The 24,447-nt window shown below is 39.4% G+C and overlaps 3 protein-coding genes across 3 annotated transcripts in view; all 3 read left to right on the forward strand.

The window, feature by feature from the left end:
- The first annotated feature begins 3,039 nt into the window (after nt 1–3,039).
- LOC149724193 (uncharacterized) lies at nt 3,040–4,174 on the forward strand. The gene has a single exon (XM_089893298.1). The coding sequence runs from the start codon at nt 3,172–3,174 to the stop codon at nt 3,877–3,879; it is 708 nt and encodes a 235-aa protein (XP_089749424.1). The 5' UTR covers nt 3,040–3,171; the 3' UTR covers nt 3,880–4,174.
- Nucleotides 4,175–5,078: 904 nt separating this feature from the next.
- The window catches only part of LOC149724194 (uncharacterized), an 84,022-nt gene continuing 64,653 nt past the window's right edge, over nt 5,079–24,447 (forward strand). Inside the window, exon 1 of the mRNA XM_089893315.1 lies at nt 5,079–11,933. Coding sequence (XP_089749441.1) covers nt 5,604–11,570 — 5,967 coding nt within the window. The 5' untranslated portion in view covers nt 5,079–5,603 and the 3' untranslated portion in view covers nt 11,571–11,933. The remainder of the gene's footprint in view (nt 11,934–24,447) is intronic.
- Nucleotides 15,769–22,599, forward strand: LOC149724195 (basigin-like). The gene is made up of 5 exons (XM_089893319.1): nt 15,769–16,001; nt 16,546–16,755; nt 19,349–19,488; nt 21,323–21,469; nt 21,926–22,599. Exons 1-5 carry the CDS (start codon nt 15,917–15,919, stop codon nt 22,049–22,051), a joined length of 708 nt encoding a protein of 235 aa, XP_089749445.1. The 5' UTR covers nt 15,769–15,916; the 3' UTR covers nt 22,052–22,599.

Consider the following 24,447-nt stretch of genomic DNA (forward strand, 5'->3'; position numbering starts at 1 on the left):
CATACTTGTTTGTATTCTGAACCCTTCCCCGCACTTTTTTGAAGAAAATGATGTTTCATTTTTTAGGTATTACGTAGCGCTATAACATATTCGAAGCTGGATCGGGAGAAAATTCTATAAATATATTTTTATGACGAATATTAATATTCAGTTATAAAAAAAAGTTGAAATTAATTTTTTTTCGATGGGGATAACATGCTAGTGACCTACATAGATGTATGCGTAAGTTATATTTTCGCAAAAAAAATCGAAAATATAATATTTATATGATTCAAGTTATGATCATACTTTTTTATATTTAACATCTATCCCCGCACTTTTTTAAAGAAAATAATGTTTCATATTTTAGGTATCACTTAGCGCTATAACATATTCGAAGCTGGATCGGGAGAAAATTCTATAAATATGTTTTTATGACGAATATTAATATTCATAATTAATATTTTTTCGAATTTTAAATTTTTCATTTTAGAATCGGTACCGCTGGGGTCTAGTTAGTACAGTGTCCAAATTTTAGGTTAGTGGTACCAGTAGAAGGTATCGAAAATGGCCGCTAGAATATCTGTATTCTAGGATCACCTTGGTGTGAGGCTAAACGTATCGGCGTTAAATGGTTTTGTATCAATTGTTCTGAATAATTTGTTTACTGCCTAACTATGTGTTTTCAGTTATATTCTACAGGTATCCGACGATGATCAACGAACACACAACGAGGAGATCACTAAATCTTTGGTCACTATTCCTCACATTTTACTCTTCTATTAATTCTGCATCGTATCAGTTTGTAGAATAATAGAAGAGTAAAGTGTTTGGATTACAACTGCACAAACTCCTTTCCTGGTGGAACTTATTAACAACGTTAAAACTCTATAAATGCCAAAGATGAACACATTCGCCAATTTAAAAAACGGAGGTGCAAAGATTATCGTGAAGGCGATAGCGACCTTGAGCCTCTAGCCCTCTACTTCTAAAACAAACTAATTTATCAGCCTTCCTTTAGTCCATTCATTGTCGTCTGATACAATTGGATCGAGCATATCAATTAAAGACCCTAATCTTAGAGGCTTCAAGAACAAAAAAACTTTTGTATTAATTGAAACAAATAAATTAAATTCTTGATGTTTCTATACTTACGTACGGATATAGGATAAAGTAAATAGTGCGGCAGTCGAAGACTTTATTTAAATTCCAAGCATCACATTTGAATGTACGTATTTACTGTTTATTATATTAGTTTTATTATATGTATAATTTTTGCGTTCGTGCAAATAAAATATATGAATAAGGAATTCTAGTTATGACTCATACTTGTCTGTATTCTGAACCCAAGCCCCCATTTTTTTGAAGAAATTAATGTTTCATTTTGTAGCTAATACGTAGCGCTATAACATATTTTAAGCTGGTTTGTGCGAAAATTCTATAAACATGTTTTTATGACGAATATTAATATTCAAAATTTAAGAAAAGTTAAAATTACTTATTTTTTTAATGGGAATGATATGTTAGTGACCTACATGGATGTATGCGTAAGTTATATTTTCGCAAAAAAATCGAAAATTTGATATTTATATGATTTGAGTTATGACCATACTTGTTTGTATTCTGAACCCAAGCCCCCATTTTTTTGAAGAAAAAAATGTTTTATTTTGTAGCTATTAAGTAGCGCTACAACATATTCAAAGCTGGTGCGTGCGAAAATTCTATAAATATGTTTTTATGACGAATATTAATATTCATAATTAATATTTTTTTGAATTTTAAATTTTTGATTTCAGAATCGGTACCGCTGGGGTCTAGTTAGTACAGTGTCCAAATTTTAGGTTGGTGGCACCAGTAGAAGGTATCGAAAATGGCCGCTGTAATATCTGTATTCTAGGATCACCTTGGTGTTTCTTCTGATAATAATCATAAAAAAAATAAGTCGGATAAAAATTAAGTAAATATTTGATCTTCCGTGTCATTGTTTTAACGGCAGATTCCTACGACCACAACCTTACTCTCCCATATAATACTACATTGTATTAATTTCCGATAAATCATAAAACATGTGTAGAACTTTCACTAAAAAAAGAATAGAAACATACAAACGCCCGCAAAATCACCAAAACAAAACCAAAAGCACGCGTGTTAAACAAGCAGAAATAAGCATTTAAATAAAAAATACAGAAAATAACGATAAAACAACACTTGTTTTAAATATTAAATATGTAATACAACTTTTGGACATAAGGCGTGTCATGTATACATCTAGATGTAAAACAATTATTACAACACTTAGTGGACCTAGCGGCCCTAGAGGTGGACCCAGCGGTGGACCTAGCGGACCTAGTGGACCTAGCGGACCTAGTGGACCTAGCGGCCCTAGCGGACCTAGAGGTGGACCCAGCGGTGGACCTAGCGGACCTAGCGGTGGACTTAGCGGACCTAGTGGACCTAGCGGACCTAGTGGACCTAGTGGACCTAGTGGACCTAGTGGACCTAGCGGACCTAGTTGACCTAGCGGACCTAGCGGACCTAGTGGACCTAGTGGACTTAGCGGACCTAGTGGACTTAGCGGACCTAGTGGACCTAGTGGACCTAGCGGACCTAGCGGACCTAGTGGACCTAGTGGACCTAGCGGGCCTAGCGGACCTAGCGGACCTAGTTGACCTAGTTGACCTAGCGGACCTAGCGGACCTAGCGGACCTAGCGGACCTAGCGGACCTAGCGGACCTAGCGGACCTAGCGGACCTAGCGGACCTAGCGGACCTAGCGGACCTAGTGGACCTAGTGGACCTAGTGGACCTAGTGGACCTAGTAGACCTAGCGGACCTAGCGGTGGACCTAGCGGACCTGCACTAATTAAAGGGAAATTTTTTCCGCTAGAAAGCGATGAAAAATTCGTTTCTCTATTCTATGGGGACCAGTTAGTTTCACGGTTTATACACAAAAGAAATAAACCCCTAACCCCTAACCCCTAACCCCTAACCCCTAACTCGTCAAACAAAAAAAAACCTTTAAAAAAATATAAAAAAGTATTCTACTGTGCGGGACTCGAACCCGGTAAAAATGAAACATAGACAGTTTACGACCGCATGCAAACCGCTACACCATAGACTCGACGATAGCAAACACCACGAAAGAGCGTATATAACCGACCTAATGTGGGAAATATGTTCTTACTAGTGTTTTATGTATTTAGAAAGGGTCGTCTTTTATAATTCTTACCTAATTATATGTGACTGCCTGAATGCAATCACATCCATCGCACAACGGCGCCACTCTAAAAACTTTATTCTTAATGAGATTCTTGAACTAATCTTCAATATTTTAAACAGACAAATGAACATCAAAATTCTCTGGGTCACTGTGGTATACCAGGCAAGTCACTGTGGTATACCAGGCAATGAGGAATCTGACCAAAATGCAAAGCAATCGGCAAAGACCAACCATTGCGATGTTTCCACCACGGCTCTAACTGACTGCATTTATACATCACAAGTTAACCTCCGAACTAAATTTTGTGAGTATTACGTACAAAACAATCAAAACACTGCAATGAAAAACATTTTCCCAAAACTGCCAAGTAACAACGACTTAAAGCAAATGGACTCTCGAATTGAAGAAGTTATCTACTCTCGATTACTCACTGGGCATAATCGCCTGAATGGCCACCTAAACCGTATCGGCTTCCATGAAAATGGACAATGCCCAAGATGCAACGTCAACGAGACAGCTGAACATTTATTAATTTCCTGTATTAACACCGCAAACGTAACAGCTATGTTAAAAACATTATGTTCTGAAATGAAACTTTCTTATAATTTTAACACACTGCTAACTGACAACGCCCTTATTAAACATACTATTTCCTTTTTTAGAGCATTAAATCGTCTTTAGAAACAAGATCACCTGATTACTATTTATTTATTTTTATTGTTGTTTTCTTAAATGTTATTGACTTGTACAAATTATTCTGAATATAGACAAAGCAATGATGATATATTTACTGTTAAAGTAATGAATTTCTGTCATTTTACCGGTATATTGCTTTCGCCAAAACCTATCACCAAAAAGTAGACTAAATTCCCTTTTTCCGTTATCGTCAAGCTTTTGTACAATTTACTGTCATGTATTCGGTGTAAAAAACCGAAAGGTTAAATGCACCAAAATGTAATAATAATAATAATAATAATAATAATAATAATAATAATAATAATAATAATATTAATAATAATAATAATAATAATAATAATAATAATAATAATAATAATAATAATAATAATATTAATAATAATAATAATAATAATAATAATAATAATAATAATAATAATAATAATAATAATAATATTAATAATAATAATAATAATAATAATAATAATAATAATAATAATAATAATAATAATAATAATAATAATAATAATTTAGAAAGGTATTTTTAATATTTAATTAATTTGTTTTACACTTATTAACACTTTGTAGTGCTGTTTTGTTCGTTTTCCGTATTTTTTACTTTAAATAATTACCGACACCTAGCGGAAAAAGTTTTCCGTCTTCTTTGTATAGTCGCATTTGTTATTATCAATTTTCTATTATTACAAGTTCATATACAATTTTATCCATTGATGATCGAACATTACCCATTGTCGTTCAAACAATACCAATTGTTATGCAATAATATAAAGTATATGTAACATGAATGAATGAATGAATGTAACTTACTTTATCCTCGCGTGGCCGGAAAACGACAGTCGTTATCACACGGGTTTAACACCTCGTGCCAGCTTACGAGTTACCATGTATGTTACTTTGTGGGTAATTATTTTTTTTTTGGATTTTTTCTCTTTTTTATGAATTTCTGATAATTTAGACAACCCATTAGTAACCACTGGGTTGGAGCAATTGCCGTTAAGTGTCCTGCTCAAGGACACATACGCCCACAATGGTAGCAGCATCGAGCCTTGAACCCATTACCTCTGAGTTACAAGCAGGCGCGCTACTCACTATACCACGGCGCCGGGGTATAAAACATGTTAGAAACTATATCAGTAGGGCAAGAAAAAGAATGTTTAGACCTATTTTCAAAGCGTACTGTAGAATCCTACAACTTACGTCACGACCAATCCCGGGCCAGCACGTGACAATTTTAGAATATAGACAATTAGCGTCATTGTTACGCATTTCTTCATTTTATCTGTGTCGGACATTTTTTAATTTATAGTTAGATGTCAGTGCGTGCCTATACTGTATTAGTGTCTGCTGTATTAGAATATTTATTACTTTATGTGTCTAACCACTGATTCTATTTGAATAAGGTGATAAGTGCGTATTTGTTTTGTTGTTTCCCGTACCCGTTGGCCTACTTAGTCACAATTTGAAAACCTCTTTAGTACTCGTCACTCGTCAGTACTGTTCAGTCCCCCACCAACGTGTAATAAACTTCAAGCAAGAGTCAGAGTGTATTTTCATATGGACTTTTTTCGATTTAAATAGAAGCCATATTACGGGGTTTGGGTGCAGGGCCGCGCCCTTTAAGACCGCCGTAACATCGTTTTCAAATTACTTAGTTCAATTTCCCATTCCCGTATCCAGTGATTCCAGCAGTACGATAGCCCCGCATAGCCATGGCATCTGTTCCCGCCCGTATTCCCGACGTCCTCAAATGCTTGAAGGACAAATATATTTATGCCGAGAAGCTGATGTTGAAGCCTGCAGGGCTGGCGCCCTTACGTGAATTGATTCCCGCCATCGACAGTGACTTTGATCGTTTGATGAACCTGTGCCAAACGTCTACCGAGCTCGAATTGTTTGAAGGCACGGAAATATGTAAATCTACCGTCCAAGAGGAAAAGGACGAATTCGATGCACACGTTCGTTCGTGGATCGAAACCACCGATAGTGATTTAAATAGACCCACTCCCAGTGAGTCTCATCGTTCCCCCAGCTTGGCCTCGACCACAAGCTCCGTAAGGAGCCAGCAGAGACGCAGTCGCGTAAATTTGGCGCAAGCTAAATTAGCCAAGGAGCAAGCGCAAGAAAGGCTACATGAAACCCGACAACGAGCCAGACTGCGTGCCGAGCGCCAAGCCCTTGAGGCCGAGCGCCAAGCCCGCGAAGCCAAGGAACAGGCCGAGCGCCAAGCCCGCGAAGAGGAAGAAGAAGCAGAACTAGCCTTCAACGAAAAACAAAGAGAATTAGAATTAGCCCGTGTCACTATGGAAGCATGGACAGAAGAAGACGGCGAAGCCACAGAATCGTCATCGTCGACGCCCGTTCCTCGAAATATCCGAACCTTCGTGGTTAGCAACCAGAACCAGGTACCCCTGAGTCAACCGCCCCCTGCCGCCGTCATATCTCGCCATGTTTCGCCCGCATATCCTCCCGGTCCCGATAATCTCCCGTCGCCGCAACTCGCAAATTTAAGAGAAACCAACCCCCCGCCAGAAGTTCGCCACTCCCCGTTAAACATGGAAACTGTTTACTCGTCGCTCCCAACGAGGATCGGTACCACTGACCGCTATCCACGTCCCCTCCCGCACGAAGATACCCGCCAACCCGACCGGGTCCCCGTTCCCGGATATACCGCCTTCCCTGAAACCGAACCTATCCCGACTCACCATGTACCCGAAAGACGAGACAGAGTAACCGATGTTGGCGAACGATTCCTACCCCGCCCCGTAATAGACAAGTTTGACGGTAACCCGATGAACTACTGGACTTTCGTGAGACAGTTTGAAACTCATATCAATAGAAAGACCGAAGGCAACGACCTCAAACTCGTCTACCTACTACAACACTGTGACCCCCACGTACGAGCTAAAATAAGTCACCTTACCTCGAAACCGCCCGATGTTGGATATCGTAGCGCATGGAAATTGCTGTACGAAGAATATGGACAACCGCATGAGATCGCCCGCTACTGCGAAGAGCATCTAAAAAACGCCCCGAGAGCAAATGAGCACGACCCCGTCGGTCTAAAGAATCTGTCCGTACTGATGGACCGTTGCTGTACCTCGCTTCAAGACCTGAAACAGTCATCAAGCATAGATTCGATGGAGATCATGCTAAATGTTATAGCCAAGCTACCACCGACGTTACGAGAAGAATGGGTAAAGCGGTCGTTCGAAGTTGAGCGTCTGCGAAAGAGCCGAGCGAAGTTTGCCGATTTATCTGCCTTTGTTTGTGAAAAGAGTGCCGAAGCAAACAGCATATTTGGAAGAGCAATGCACCCCGCCTCCAATCGAACCAACCTGCAACGAAGGGCAAAGTCGTCCGTCTACAATTCGGTCGTGGAAGAGCCCGCGAGACTAAATAATAAACCTAACGTATGTATTTGTTGTGCAGGTTCCCACTGCTTGAGCCAATGCGAAAGATTCAGATCGATGTCGCTGCAAAATAGAAAAGAGTTCGTCCAAACGAAGAGATTGTGCTTTAAATGCTTCATGAGATACCACAGCGCCAGAGAATGCCGAAGCCGTGAACGCTGTAAGGTCGAAGGTTGTACCGGTAACTACCACCATACATTATTACATAATTTACCTCCCCGTCCGAAGCCGCCCGAGAGTAGTGCAACCAACGCGGCTGTTCAATCGGCCGAATACAACGTATTTCTCAATGTTGTTCCCGTTAAGGTCCGCTTCGAAGATAAGGTGGTTGATACGTACGCATTTCTGGATCAAGGTTCGACGACAACTTTCTGTGACCGTTCCCTAGTCAACAAGCTACAAGCTAGCGGAGAAACGAGACACCTGACGCTGAAAACCCTGACATCACCGCAGGTATTAAATACAGTATCGATTAATCTTTCAGTTCGACCGCTAGATGGCGGTGACTGGATCGAGCTCCCCGACGTGATCGCTATCGATAAAATCCCCGTAGACCCAAATCCTGTTCCCAGCCCGAAGACGATAAAGCATCATCAACTGAACGCCAACAACTTCCCGAAGATAAAGCACGGATCAGTCCAACTATTGATCGGTGCCAACGCCCCGCAAGCCTTCCGTGTAGAGACAACCCGAAGCGGCCATGGCCGATGTCCCGACGCGGTCAAGACGCCACTAGGATGGTCCCTCCTAGGCCCCTCGTCCGACACACCCGCGACCGACCACGTGAGTTCCAGTTTTATATTTGCTAGTATCCATGGCGCGAGACTACAGGAAGCGCACGCCATGTTCCTGAGTGATGAGAGCGACCTAAGACCGATCACCGCCGATTCCGACAGCGACGACGAGCTACCGCATACCCCGGTTTCTGCAGAGGATAGACGATCGTACAGAATGATGAAGCAATCAGTCCAGTTTGAAGCTGGCCATTACGAACTACCCCTCCCGTGGCGACACGACTATCAAGTTCTACCCGACAATACAATGATGGCAATTCGACGTTTGGCTGGCTTAAAGAAGAGGTTGGTCCGTAACCCCGACATGAAGAGTAAGTACGACGAACAGATGCAGACGATGCTTACGAAGGGCTACGCAGAGGAAGTCCCGATGCACGAACTGAAAACCGACCGCCGTGTGTGGTACCTGCCGCACCACCCCGTCATGAACCCCCATAAGCCTGATAAGCTTCGCGTCGTGTTCGACTGCGCTGCGCAACATCACGGAATCTCAATTAACCAGGTACTTATGCAAGGACCCGACCTTGTTAACAGCCTCGTGGGCGTTCTTACCAGATTTCGACGAGAACCCGTTGCCCTGGTGGCCGATATTGAAGGAATGTTCCACCAGGTGCGTGTCGCCCAACGTGACCGAGATTCCCTGCGGTTCTGGTGGTGGCCAGGAGGTGATACTTCGTTAGAACCCGCTGCCTACAGAATGAAGGTACATCTGTTCGGCGCAACGTCTTCTCCTAGTTGCGCGTCATTCTGCTTACGGCAGGCCGCCACTGACTTTGGTGGCGAATTCGATCCCCGTGTGGCCACCGTAATAAAAGATAATTTTTACGTCGACGACTGCCTTGTCTCCGTCCCGAATCCGAAGGCCGGTGTGAAGATGGTTCACGATCTACGAGCCCTGTTGTCCAAGGCTGGATTTCGACTCACGAAGTGGCTATCTAACTGCAAAGAAGTGGTGGATTCTATTCCCGAAGAAGAACGCTCTAAGTCCCTACAAGTACGTTCATTCGACGAACAAATTAACGAGCGAATCCTCGGCATCAACTGGGACGTGCACGCCGATGAATTTCGATTTACTATTGCCTTACCGATGAAACCCCGTACCCGCCGCGGACTGCTGTCCACGGTTAACTCGTTATTTGACCCCCTTGGTTTCGTAACCCCCGTTGTGCTGGAAGCTCGTCTCATTTACCGTAACCTCTGTCAACAAGAGCTGGAGTGGGACGAACCGATCCCGAAACCCGAACTCAAGCGATGGGAAAAGTGGCTCTCAAGCCTCCCGCAACTCCGCAACGTCGCAATTCCCCGTACTTTTGGACAACGAACACACACTGATGATGTGCAGCTGCATTACTTCGCAGATGCATCAAAAATTGCTTATGGCTCAGTGTGTTATTTGCGCACACTCGACGACGATAGCCATGCCCACTGCACTCTTCTGATGGGAAAGTCCCGTTTAAACCCGCAAGATGACGTCTCCATACCCCGTCTTGAGCTGATGGCCGCCGTCATGGCGGTGAAAATGGACCAAGTGCTGCGAAGAGAACTCGGTCTAGAACGGTACCCGTCGTTGTTCTGGTCCGACTCCTCGGTTGTGCTGCAGAGTCTGTTCAACGACCGGAAGCGATTCCCGTTGTTCGTTTCCCGACGCCTCGCCTTAATCTCCAAGCACACCTGCATTAGCAATTGGAGACATGTACCTACGAAACTAAACCCCGCCGACTGTGCATCCAGAGGTGCATCTGTTGAGTCACTGTTGCAGAGCGAACTCTGGTTTCAAGGGCCCCCATTCCTGAAACTTGCTCCAGAGCACTGGCCAAACAACTTCTCGAAGAAGGAAATGTCGTCCTGCGACATTAAGGCATTTGATAAAATAACCCCAACCGTTTTTTCCATACAGATTGCCGTTCCCGCGACCGATAAACTGATGACCCGTTATTCGAGCTTGCACCGCTTGAAACGAACAACCGCCTGGCTTCTGAGATTTAAAGACTACATCGTTGCCCGACACAAGAAAGAAGAGATGAAGACGACGTCCCATCTGTTGACCGTCATCGAGCTTAAACGAGCAGAGACCGAGCTGCGGAAATACGTACAGGAGCAGCACTTCTCGCAGTGGTTGAACGTCCTACGTGAAGACAAGAAAATTCCCCCGAAAACCGCCAGCTCATCATCTATGTTCAAGCTTAACCCGATGCTGTCAGACGGCGTGCTGAGAGTGGGTGGTCGCTTGGAGAGAGCCCCCGTACCGTACGAAACACGCCATCCAGCCATTCTACCACACACCTCACATTTTACAGACCTGATCATCGCACTCTATCACGAGATTGGTGGTCATTCTGGACTAAACCATACCCTGAATTTGCTCAGTCAGCGCTTCTGGGTTGTCAAACCAAACGCCGCTGTTCGCCGTGTCCTCAGCAAATGCTTGCCGTGCCGTCGTAAAAATGCTAAACCCGGTCAGCAAATGATGGCCGCCCTGCCACTGCCCCGAATGCAGATGGATTCACCCGCGTTTTCTTACACAGGCATCGACTATTTTGGCCCGCTCCCAGTTCAACAGGGAAGAAGCGAAGTGAAGCGCTACGGGTGCCTATTTACCTGCATGACCACCCGAGCTGTACACCTGGAGCTAGCCAGAGATTTGTCAACCGATTCCCTACTTAACGCATTGCGACGATTTATTGCCCGAAGAGGAACCCCTGATCACATTTACTCCGATAATGGAACCAACCTGGTTGGAGCCGAAAGGGTGCTCCGTGAATCCATCCAGGGTTGGAACCACAAACAAATTTACAAGTTTCTTTTACAGAAAGAAGTTCAATGGAGCTTCAATCCTCCAAGCGCCTCGCACATGGGTGGTGCCTGGGAGAGGATGATAAGATCAACACGAAGAATTTTGCTTTCTCTTGCAGGTGACCGAATACTGAACGAAGATCAGATGCAGACCTTCCTGTTGGAGGCTGAGTCGATTCTTAATTCACGACCTCTCACACCCGTCACCCTAGACGACGCCGGAGAGATGCCATTAACGCCAAATCACCTGTTAAGACCGAACCCGACCCCTGAGCTTCCTCCGACAATCACCGACAAAACGGATTGTTTTGCCCGACGCCGATGGCGTCATATCCAGTACTTGTCCGACCGCTTCTGGACCCGATGGTCCAGAGAATACCTCCGTACCATTATCGCCCGTCAAAAATGGCACAAACGGAAGGAGAACTTTAAAATCGATGACGTCGTCCTTCTTGTGGATGACTCGATGCCCCGCTCCCAGTGGTCAATTGGGAGGATTACTGCCGTGTTTCCTGATGCGCACGGCCTTGTACGTAATGTAACCGTGACATCACGTGCCACCGAGTTGAGACGACCGATCCACAAACTTTGTCTAATCGCCCCCGCCGAACCCGAAAATTCCGTGCCGAGGGAGAAGTCCGACGATCCTACGACCGCTTCAATAGAAGACGGTCACTAGCGCTGATGAACGCGCCCCGAACTATTTATTGTTTCTGCCCACGCGGCATATACCTTCCCGATTCGTTTACTTCTCGTTTTGAATTCTTTTGTTGTTTTTTAAATTGCTTTGTTTTTGAGACTTCGCAATTTGGGGGGGAGTGTAGAATCCTACAACTTACGTCACGACCAATCCCGGGCCAGCACGTGACAATTTTAGAATATAGACAATTAGCGTCATTGTTACGCATTTCTTCATTTTATCTGTGTCGGACATTTTTTAATTTATAGTTAGATGTCAGTGCGTGCCTATACTGTATTAGTGTCTGCTGTATTAGAATATTTATTACTTTATGTGTCTAACCACTGATTCTATTTGAATAAGGTGATAAGTGCGTATTTGTTTTGTTGTTTCCCGTACCCGTTGGCCTACTTAGTCACAATTTGAAAACCTCTTTAGTACTCGTCACTCGTCAGTACTGTTCAGTCCCCCACCAACGTGTAATAAACTTCAAGCAAGAGTCAGAGTGTATTTTCATATGGACTTTTTTCGATTTAAATAGAAGCCATATTACGAGGTTTGGGTGCAGGGCCGCGCCCTTTAAGACCGCCGTAACACGTACAGTATTATTTCGTGTTATTTACGTATATTCCTATTTATAAATACACTTATTAATCAAAATTAACAATGATTTTAAACTGTCCCATCTTATCCTGTGTGTTTTCAAATTTGTAAAATTTTATCTGTTGTGCGGATCGCTAAATAACTCTTCGTGTGTTTAATTGTATTTTATTAAATTGGTGTCAATTAATAAAGGAATGATAGTACTAAATCGTGGTATTACCTAAAAACCGTCATCTTTTTTGATTTTGGAAATGTTTGGCAATATGTGCCTAAGTGTCCCATCTTCTCCCATATAATCTATATCCTTGTACATAATGACAATCTGCTTTAAAATTATCTTGTCTATGTGCTATTAAGTCTTTTGGGTTATAAAATGCGTAGCTGCAATTCTTATAAACACAGGGAAATGAGATAATTATTATCTCAAATGCTACCATTGCCTTTTTTTCTCTCTTCCTTAATTAGCCATGAATGCCCATGATTAAAACTCTTCTAAAGGTAACCAAATAAAGGTCTGCACCCGCGTAATGTAAAACGCAGTAACATACATCTCACAAAATTAGACACATAGGTGGTAACAGCATTCCGTATAACTATAGATACCTAAACATATAGATAGGAAATATAGATAGATGGTTAGCGCACCTGCCTGTAACCATTAGGTAAGGGGTTCAAGGCTCGTCGCTGCTACCATTGTGGGCGTATGTTTCACGACAATTGCTCCAACCCAGTGGTCACTAATGGGTTGTACAAATTATCAGCCATACATAAAATATGAAAATATCCAAAAAAATTATCACCCACAAAGTAACATACATGGTAACTCGTAAGCAGGCACGAGGTGTTAAACCCGTGTGATAACGACTGTCGTTTTCCGGTCACGCGAGGATAAAGTAAGTTACATTCTTTCAACAAAACGATAATGCTGTATATAAAATTATATGACATTCTGATTCAAGTATGTGTAAATCACTGCTAATGATGTAAACTGTAGTGTAGAGGACAACAATTTTAAATGTCAATATAATATTTATTCTGCTCACAGATACTGTGACTTTTTAGTTTTAACAGAAAACCTGATAAATAGGCAATTAATCAGTGGCATGAGCGATGCAATGGCTATGTTTGAAGAAATTGACATTTTATTTTCTTCCATTTAAAAAACTGGAATTTGGAATTTTACATTTTCCGTTCCGATTCAGAACAATTAATTGAACACAGAGAAAGCATTCCAAAGAAGATATTAATGAAGAAGAATGACATAGAATTTATGAGAAGGCAGTTGGAAGATGCAGATCAATTGAAATTAGTATCCCAGATGTTTCATAAAGATGCATCAGTACTATAAAAATTATATTAATACAGTATAAAAAAAGAAAAACATATGAAGAAGTTGTACATGCAATACACAAGTTTTTGTATGAATGCTGATGTAAAATTTGGTATGCCTCAATAACTAGCTGCTCAGTTTCATTATGGTTGCCATTATGAGTGTGGATCCGCAAAGAGGTTTCCAGTATCAGCTACCTGACATACAAACCGAAGTAGTTAATACACAAGAAAGGGGTATCCTCATAGTCATTACCTTAAACTGAATTTCTCACTTATTTAATCTTAATTTCAATTTTCAATTGTTCACACTTAAACTTTTTGTACTTTACAAAACAGAGGCTGCTAAGGCGCCAGATTGTGTAAATTTATGCTATGTATAGCCTATCATCAATTCTTGATGACATATATAATATATGCTATACAGCTATAGCGATGATGATAAATATCATAATGCGTTGCGTACTTTTCATGACAAATGAAATAAAGATTTAGTAACTAAGTAGTCCAGTTTATAATGCATTTACTTGTTAAAAGTTCTTGGACACAATCGTATTCGAAAATATTTGATCTGATGTCCCCAAGTAGTCTAAGGGGATCTGAAATTATTTAAAACAAATGCACAATTTGTCTGTTTCATGACTACAAGTGCAAAATAATATATATTACTGATGAGGCGTATCACCTGTACCACTAGCAGGCTCACTGTGGCTGGTTTAATTTTAAGCCGTTACATAATAAAACAGTAATGTAGTTGCATCACCCAACAAAATATTTCTATTTTATCCGAAGGTCCGTTGCAAACATATGTCAGAAACCATGATTAAAGAAATGCTAAGCTTCTTTCTAAACTATACTTTGTGGTGCGTGGGTTCTATACCGTCACCACTATTGAAACGCATTTCCACCATAAAATTGCCAAATCGGTGACAAAACCAATTATTTGTAACAATAATTAGGATAAAACTTAACTAGAAGTCTATGTAAACTGGATCATACAAAATTACATTTAGGCTATAGTAGACACAGTTTTCTCGCCCCACAGTTTTTTTTTATAACATGTTAAAAAAGATGTAACTGCACTAACCCTTAAGAAACTTCAGACTAGAATAAATATTTATATGTTGTCGTCTTGAATGGACCTCACACATAGATGCCCTGTATAATCAGAATATGAGATACCACGGCCTACCAGAGATATATCTAGTATGCCATGGACATAGGTATTGAATAAACAAAAGCAAGAATATAATTAAGAAACATGGTAAAAATGATAACATAATCAAATCAAACAATAACTTACTTAAATGTAGAGAAAGGTAATTTTTAGTTTTTGAAGCAGTTAAAATTGATATGTGTAAAAATATAAAAAGCATACGTTTGCTTATGCTACATGTATTTGATCTTATCTACCTTTTTGAATCGGGATCCAGCAGAGAAGCATAAACAAGATGCACCAAACCAGTTGTTCTTCACAGTGCTTATTTTCATTGCATTTTTGGCAACGGCGGGGCGTAAAATTTTAAAAAGAACGTTTCGGGGTTTTATGTATCTTGTCGTAGAATTGCTCAGAAAACCACAGAAATAAAAAAAAGAGTAGAACGCGCAACTGCCCAAAACCGTGATATATTCTTTTTTCTATTCACGTGACTGCCAACTTGGTCCCCATTTTCCTTCGTCTCCATTATAAAAGATAGGCGCATAGTATTTTTGGAGATTTTAGCTGTTTATTTAAAAAACTATACCAACTATTCAAGTTTATTAGGCCAGTTTAGTTATTTAGTAGATTAACGCTTACCGTTTACCACTTGTTTAGGAAATTTAATTATTTAAATTAGTCATCGACTCCATTGACTCCAATAGTAAACGGGAACGACCCGCGAAAGAGAGAGAGTGTATCACCTCTCTCCTTTGCCGACATTGGAGATGCCCGTTCTATTCTTTTTTATTTCTGTGCAGAAAACCAAATTCTGCCCTTTCCCACTGAAGCGTGACCTGTCTAAACCAAAGCCATAGAAATACAATTTCTATGGCTTTGGTCTAAACTTTTTTGCCTCTTTCCTATCTATATGTTTAGGTATCTATCCTATAACATATTCGAAGCTGGATCGGAGGAAAATTTCATAAATTTGTTTTTATGATGAATATTGATGTTCATAATTAATATTTTTTGAATTTTTAAATTATATTTTAAAATCGGTACCGCTGGGGTCTAGTTAGTACAGTGTTCAAAATTTTAGGTTAGTGGCATCATAGATATCTAATATATCTATGGTGGCATCGGTAGAAGGTATCAAAAATGGCCGCTATAATATCTGTATTCTAGGATCACCTTGGTGACTTAGCCCGCTGTTTGTTAGAGAGTGGGATTGCTTTAAGCTAAAAACATAAATTTACTAAAAGGGTAAATTATAATGCATTACGAAGTCAATGTTCCTTACAATTTTATGCGGTTAAGCGTTCTCTTACTTTTGTTGACAACTGTATCCTATTGTGAAGGTGAGTTACTTTGCTTGTCTTTTAGGCGAAGCTTATTGTCGTATTGTATCTGTAGACTGTATGTTACTGACAGTTACAAATAAATTGTTCTTCTTTGCGATGCACAAAGCCGATGCCCGCAGATATTTAATCGCCGGTATTGCTTTTACTACACGGAAGTTGATCCTGCATGGAAGTTATTAGTTGTTTTGGCACTAGGGAAGAAACTTCCGGTGCTTATAACAGAATAGGCTAGTGTTAGGGGTTGGTGGTTAGGGGTTTGTAGTTAGGGGTTTGTAGTTAGGGGTTAGTGGTTAGCAGATGGGTAGAGGATTCTTTACCAGCACCGTTTTTAACCCTTTAAACCCCTGACAGTTTTGAATTTTAAAAATGTTTTATTTTAAATGATACCCGCCAAATAAGTAATAAACGGTTTATTCTGTCAGCAAAATGTAATGTATAATTATAAGCTTGAATTTTTTAACGTTATTCCAAATATTTAAGATTGTAGTGTCTAGCCAGGATAAACATGATCATTTGTCATTTCTTACCAACGTTGTTTCAGATGTGGATATAACTTCAGCAACAACCACAAAACCAATATTTCTTAATTGTTCTGATACTGGGGATGCATCTTCTAATTATAAGTGGTTTTACAAAAGCAAACTTGTGGCATCTGCAAATTCAATTCAATACCAGATTACAAACAAAATGTTAACTGGGCAATACAACTGTTCGAAAAACAATATAAGTTTAAACTCCTTTACTGTCACAAGTGAGTAAAACATTTGTATAATTGTAACTTTTATCTATATATAAACTTTAAATTATCAGACAAGTAGGATATCATATAGCGTATATAAACCTATGAGCACTGGCACGGGTATGCAAGGTATGGCTGCATACCCTGCTAAACTGACACAAATAACGTAATTTATACTTTTCGGAAAGTTTATTCAAATAAATTATACACGATTTTCGGATAGGAACGGTTTCGCAGCCTAGGCATTTTTTATTGCTTTCGTTTGATCGTGAACCACGTGTTCGTTTGATCGGAAACCACGTGTTCTGTGCGATTAGCGGCTCCTTCCGACTAAACCGAACGTGTTCGCGTGCGCCTTTTCTCCTTAATGACGTCATTAGCGCTCTGGCCCAGGCTATTATCAATTGTCCACAGAAGCTTATTAAAGAAACTATAACGACTTGCACATTTTACATGTCTGGCTACAGATGCAATATCATGAAACGAAATGTGAATTAAATATTCCAATTGAACCAAATTCATGACGAGACCAGTCGTCAATACAACATTTTACTCTGCCAACTTTGTAATAGGATAATATGTATATCATATGTAAAATCGAGTTTAACTTTTGATTGCATCTGGTCAATGGAGATGCGCCGCTTTTTATCGGCACTCGACCGGCGTTGATTAACAGTTTTTTAATTAATTTCTTGGCTTGTAGAAAACGCTGAAATAAAACGTTACCAATAGAAACGATGCTAGATTTGCACCGGTTATACAATATCGGTTGTTTCACCACAGTAAATTAGGTTAAATAACGGCATCGAATATGCTGAACGGTCCTTTTCTCAGATCACCTACGCAGCACCATGCGTCAAGATTTTACAGTAGAAAGTGAGGGGGGTTAAAGCAAAATTTTTTTTGCGCCTTCGGCGCAAATTACAGCCCCTTCTTTCCGCACGTCTATTTGCGCCGTTGGTTGTAGTAATCATGATTCAATAATATATGTCTAATTTTAACACATTATTTTCAAATTAATTTCCTGATTGTCCCCGTCGTAACGTTATACGTGCACGCAGTGGTCGTGCATTAAATAAGAGTAACGAATTTGGAAATTGGCAGGAGTGCGGCGCACGCCTGTACTCTGCACCAGTGCTGGCCTGCTTATGTTTGTATTTTTAGGAATTTGTTGATTTTAAAGAATGTATCCGAAATAGATGGATGCAGTCACCAGCCTTAATATTGCAACTAGTTGTAGCAAAATTAAACGCGAGTACGCACACAAGAGACCACGAATAGACGCAACGACGCACAGGCGTAAATAACACGCAGGCGAAGTTTCGCACACGCTAAGTAACCACTGCAATGCCAACACAATGTAGTTCATTGTTAAACTAGCATATTAACTTTTGCCGCCCTGACATATTGAAAGTTTTACGCCTATGCCTATGAGTGTCTGTTTTGACACGAGCAAGGTCGTGCGATCTTCTTGGGTCTCTGTAAAAACAGCTTGCTGACACTCAAGATAAGGTGCGCTGGCAGAATGCTTTTTAAAGCAACTTCGCGCCCTTCTCCAGTCGGAAAATCCAGTCGTCCACACACTGTATGTCGTAGTTATTGCACAAAGAGATTTTGTGCAGATTAGTTTACACGTCACGGCTCTAGAACAATATTTGCATGTTGCCGAATCCTCAACATTATTGTATAGAAGCCAATTAAATTCTTGTAACCAATATTGTTTAAATGATCGTCCATGTAAGCGTTGTAAACCAGGGACAGGCAACTGTTCTAGTCGGTGGTCCTGATATGGGAAAATAAAATACGTGGCGGGCCGGATTCCTGAATCGATACAATAATTGCGCATCGCGGAAAAATCCAGGGTACCCAGAAGCACCCTGAGTAATAGGTAAAAATGAATCAACACAAAACAGATGCGTCCTAAAATAAACACACCTTGAACCTAAATATGACACAGAACTAGCACTACTGTATATTTACGATGTTTTCCTCAGCCAAGCAGCATGTTTATTACGAAATAGTGGAGATTCGCACGTGGATTCATTGCATCATAATAGCGATTGTTTGACCTGGCAATTGATTACAACATAATAGCAATTCACACGTTGATTATTTGCATCATAGTAGCTATTGTCCTCTTGATTATTTAGCCTACAGGCATTCAAGTATAGTTTGCCAAACATTACTTCGTAAGCGCGTAAAGCAACGCCTCGATTTAAAAAAACTCACTGACAGCAAGGGAGAATGGCTAACTCATCGGAAAAAAAATAATTTATTCGAAACATTTCTTTAATTTTATTACATTTTCGAATGATATGGTTTTTAGGCTCGATTGCTTGCACTAAAGTACTGCTTGTGTTTTCTGGGAAAAAACAATGACCACTTAAAACTTTTTAACAAGTGGGCCTTTGTGGGTTCTATAAATTGTTAAATGTTAGCCATACATAAAATAATGTAATTGCCCTTAAAGTTGCATTTATGCTGGTAACTAGAACAAAATCTGTGATATGGAACACCCATGTTTTTTGTTTTTCTGCCTTGCCAGGTATTTAAATTACATTGCTATAATCCTAATATTTTTTATAATCCTATATTAAAAATTCAGATCTTATCGAACCAACAATTCTCCATAAAGGTCACTCCATTACTTTTATTACTGGTGATGTCGACAAATCTATTACCTGCACATCACCATCTTATCCATTGCCAGACTTTACTTGGCTCATCAAATCCTATGGCCATGAAGTATGTATATTTACCCTATTAATTTATAATAGCAGATAAAAACAGGGTGCTGTTATGACAGTTTATTAAACCCGGTGCTGTCATGATAAGTTAACAAGAGAAAGTATAGAATATTTTGTTGTTTGTCACCACTTTATTTGACTTTTCCCTTTTTACACAATATCTCCTCTCCCAAACACTTGGCAAAACGCACCAATCATAACAAAGACATTCTAACAGGAAAAACCTAATATACATTTTAATGTGGTAAAAAGCTTCTTCGTTGTTGCGACGGAAGAATGAGAAAGTTCGTGAATCTTCTTGGAAATTAAGCCTGGAATAGTTAGTGTAGCTAAAGTCGGCCGTGAAAGTGCTAGAGTGTTGTTTGTCATTTCCCTCGAGTCTTTAATGTTTTCACCAGCGAGCACAAGACGAATTGACACGCGATAAAATAAAAAAATCGCTAATAAAAATTAACAAAATTTTGACACACGTTGATGTATAGCAACATGCAGAACATATTAAAAAATTGCGGTAATACCGCCACTAGTTTTTTATTAATATTTTCGCAACCCCACTTTTACCGTATATCGCGTGTCAACTTTGACGGCCCACCTAACTACAATTAATTCAATTATTTAATATATTTTTTGATACGTAATTGAAGTGTCGCTTCTTCTTTCCAATGACATAAAAATTTTTTTTTTTAGCCTTACTATAACTTAGATATTAAATTTCAAAGAGAAATTAGGTTTCTTTTATTCGGCGGGGGGGGGGGTAAGTGCAGCGACGATGGAATCGGTCTATGAATAATACGCTAAAAGTGGGGGTTGCGAAAATATTAATAAAGTAAAAACTAGTGGTGGTATTACCACAATTTTTTAATATGTTCTGCATGTTGCTATACATCAACATGTGTCAAAATTTTGTTGATTTTTATTAGCGATTTTTTTATTTTATCGCGTGTTAAACTTTGACGGCCCACCCAACTAAAAGTACTTTGATTATTTAATAGATTTTTTGATACGTAATTGAAGTGTCGCTTCTTCTTTCCAACGACACCAAGATTGCTGCTCCAGGTGTACCATAACCCGGGATATTTAATAATATATGATATATTTACTATTATATGATTTTTATTGGGAAATACCGTTACGGTCTAATGATTTTCTTTTTTCCTTTTTTAGTCTCTCGTTTTTTCTATAGGCAAGGGAGGGAGGATTCCTCACTAGCACCCAATTTTGAACTTATTTAAAAAGTTTATTTTTTTATAAAAAGAATAGTTTGAAGGAGTATTTACATACCCTAGCTTTGTAATTATAGTACAATGTGTGTCCATCCATATTTCTAGTTTTTGTGTGGTTATAATGTATTAAAATGTTTGCAAATGTTTATATGCAATATGCAGCTTTGTCTGTCTCATGTTTTAATCAGTACATTCAATGTCACTTAACTTTCACAAGTGGCGTAAGTTTGTTTTGTAGCAAGTCCATTTTATTCTATGGCAACTGGCTGTTAATGCAGTTAATTGAATCCAACAGCATTTGTCAAGTAAAAACAGATTGGACCGCAAATGTTTTAATGTGTTTAATACAGATACAGCCATGGTATATTCAACAAAATTGTATTTACAGTTTGAATGGTACCCCACAATTTTCATGTCATGTTTGCTGCAGCATAATTTATTCCTATGTTTTTTCTGTTTATAGTATTTAAGTAGTGTTAGTGTTACCAAACGGATTGTGTTTCCATGATGCCAGATGGTAAATTCCTCACTTATAAGCATTGAAGCACAAGGGTTGCCAATCGTTGTGTTTTTTTATCATGTTTAAAGTAAACTGAATTACTGTCACAGACAATCAACTTGGGTACCTCAAACAATCCGAATTATGAAATCACAACCGATGGGAATGGAAACTCAGTTCTAAGAATATTGAAAGTTTCTGATCTAAACAAGGGTCACATATATTGTAACATCAGGAATATTGTTGGAAATCTAACAGTAAGCTTAGTATGAATAAAAATTGTGTTTGAAATGAAGCTACTCTGGCTAATTTATAAACTGCAAACCAAATAGTTTTTAAGATTTGTTACATAACACCCAAATATTTTTAAAATAAAATATACAGTGGGTATCAAGGACATAACAAACATTTAAGTTTGTGTTAAAAATAATTAAAAAAGTTCTTGAAAAATAAGCCGTATAAATAAAAGTGAACAATTATGTAGCTATGTTCGAGTAAGAAATAAAATATAATACTTTGTTTTTTGAATGAAACAGCAGAAACATTCATTGTAATTAAGAAACTAGAAACGATCAAAGTTGACACTTTTTCTTATCAGAAATCCTATGCATTGTTACACACCTCCCTTTTCAGAAATTTAATTTAAAAACGTATAATATTCTAGTTTTCACTTCTAGAGTTTATTTCTGATACATATTTAATTATTTTTACAGACGGAGGTTCTTGTTCGTGTGCATTCTAATCTTGCTCCCTTGTGGCCTAGTTTAGCAATTATCTGTGAAATTTTGATTGTTTTAGCAGTGATGTATGTGGTAAATAAGAAATCTACGTCTATATAATCTGCAGACTTGAGGCTTCTTCATTAAGACATTAAATTTAATATTTATATGAACTATAACGGTATGGGCAGCGGTTATGCTTTAGAGCATCTTACAAACTTTAACCATAACATTTGTTTTGCTTATCTATTTTTTTAACCAATTGTTTTTTTTTCATGGATATTAATTAAGCAACGTGATTAGTTATGAACTTGAATATGTTTGGTCTATTTGTTCCATTTCTATGAGGGTCTTGTTTTAAGTGCTTCTTCATCTTTTGGTAGCATAACTTAAGCAAATTAGTGAACCTGAAGCCACACAAAAAAAATTATTTTACATAATGCTTTTTTAACTATAAAATAACATGGGATTTAGGGCAGCAATATCTACCATCATAAATTATTCCTTACATTTTCATCCACCTTCACTTTTCAATTAGTTTCTTCAATTTGCAATGTAAAATTAAAACTTGTATTATTGTTATACTGCTCTATAACTTTAAAGTTTGTGCACATTGTCAATTTTTAAAAAAATGTGCTTATTAAAGTTCTCTTTCATGACTTAAACTACTTTCCTTGTAATAATTTATCTACCCAAAACCCAACAGAAACCAAACCATGAAACATGGGTATCCCATCATGCATCGTATATTGCGGCGGCGGCGCTGTCCCTTGCTGTGACTGTGACGTCAGAAAGGTCCTTTAAGCCGGATGTTGATTGCAGGCGTTTAGCGACTAGCGATGTGAGATCGGCTAGCGTGGCTGCGTGTTCTGAGACTTGCCGCTAAGTCTAATTTTGCTCCTTGATTAAGGTTAACTAACCAAGCAATAACTGGTTTGTTGATTATTTATTACCACGGTTATTAACACAAGGGCGATATTGATGCAATATACAATCACGATAAGAAACTCGAACGCCTAACCACTTGTATAGTCAGTGGTTAGGATATAAGTTCTCCTTGACTGATGAACTCTGGTTGGTCTTTGCTGAGTCTGCATCGTCTTTCAGTGCACTGCATAGCACTCACGTGCTGCATGCAGTGACTGAATGACTTGTTGACCAGTTGACCCGTTTTCTGATTGAATCGTCAAGTCTTTTATAGTGTTTTGGAGCTGACGTCACATGCTTTCGTCACAGCATGGTTCGTCATCTGCGTTCCTTTCTCTTTTGGGTAAGAGCTCAAATGTTCGTCCAGGGAGTAGAGTGTCCGATAAGTGCATTGGCCGTGGGCGTTTTATCGTTCGGAGAACTTCGCCGATGATCGCCATCGTTGTCGTTTAGAAGGGTGATTTTATGCGCTATTTTTTGCTCCTGCGTCACCATCGCGTGCACATAGCTCGTTCATCAACATCTGATAAAATACTTTCGGCGCAGCTTATAGCTTTGAATGCTGGCCTTGTTAAAATGATGGATAGTTTGTCACGAGTACATGACATAATGCAATATTGCGAAATATTGGTGCAGTATTAAGAAATAACATGCAATGTTCCTACATATCTATACCCACAACAAAAAATAATGAAAAAAAAGTTGTTGCTAAGGGCGAAACGGAAGGAAATTTATACTCTGTAGGCATAACATGAAGACCAAGTCACTCTTAGATCCACAACTTCAGCACAAATCTATCTAATACCGAAATAAACGACTCTCGTTTTACTCGGTTTACAAAATATATTACGTATATAGAGCAGCATATTAAACGTTTTTCAGAGAGCCATTGGGCATTGTAGCCTCAAGGATAATTGGCATGTTGCCATAGGGGTAATGGGCATCGTGGCCTCAGTAGGAATCCTGGCAGCGTGGCCGTAGGATGATTGGCGTATTAGCCATAGTGATACAGACCGTAAACGTTGCTAGCTCTGTTGTGTAAATAAAATTATAAACGTACCCGCGGCGAAGGGAAACGCCATGCAGTAGGAACGGGTAAAATAAAGTAGCAACAAAGGTGTCATGATAAGATAGGCTGGTGTGGTATCATTGGTGCTATAGTCGTTATAGGTATAACCAATGGAGATAATTGTATCGTTTAAAAATTGTAGACTTGTTGGTACAAGTAAAGTGGGAAAAATAATGACATTAATGTTAAAACTTATTAGTAAGTGATACGATAAAATACCGTGAATGTGTTGGTATATCAGTTATTCAGGTTCATTGACTTGTGCGATCTATGATGCATCGAAGGATTGTCGGCATTGATCAGCCGGCGATGGTCGCTCGTTGTCCGGCGGCAATCTTTTTCAGAGTCGATGTTGAAATACATCTCTTGTACTGACGGTAGTTTCTGCTGATTGAATCAATCGCGGCCTTGTCTTGTTTGTCGTTTGAATCAATCGCGGCCTTGTCTTGTTTGTCGTCGAGTCTTTTGGGTTTTTAATCTGTAGTTGATTTTGAAAATGTTCGATAATTCCGCAGGGAAT

This window comes from Ciona robusta, unplaced genomic scaffold, assembly GCF_009617815.1.
Source record: "Ciona robusta unplaced genomic scaffold, ASM961781v2 AP042738.1".
NCBI lineage: Eukaryota > Metazoa > Chordata > Ascidiacea > Phlebobranchia > Cionidae > Ciona > Ciona robusta.

What these genes read in the sequence shown, in the direction of transcription:
- LOC149724195 (XM_089893319.1), top strand. Translation starts at nt 15,917, where the DNA reads ATGCATTACGAAGTCAATGTTCCTTACAATTTTATGCGGTTAAGCGTT. An exon ending in AACTGTATCCTATTGTGAAG is followed by an intron (nt 16,002 to 16,545) that starts GTGAGTTACTTT and finishes ACGTTGTTTCAG; the next exon opens with ATGTGGATATAACTTCAGCA. An exon ending in ATATTGTTGGAAATCTAACA is followed by an intron (nt 21,470 to 21,925) that starts GTAAGCTTAGTA and finishes TTATTTTTACAG; the next exon opens with ACGGAGGTTCTTGTTCGTGT.
- LOC149724193 (XM_089893298.1), top strand. Translation starts at nt 3,172, where the DNA reads ATGTATTTAGAAAGGGTCGTCTTTTATAATTCTTACCTAATTATATGT.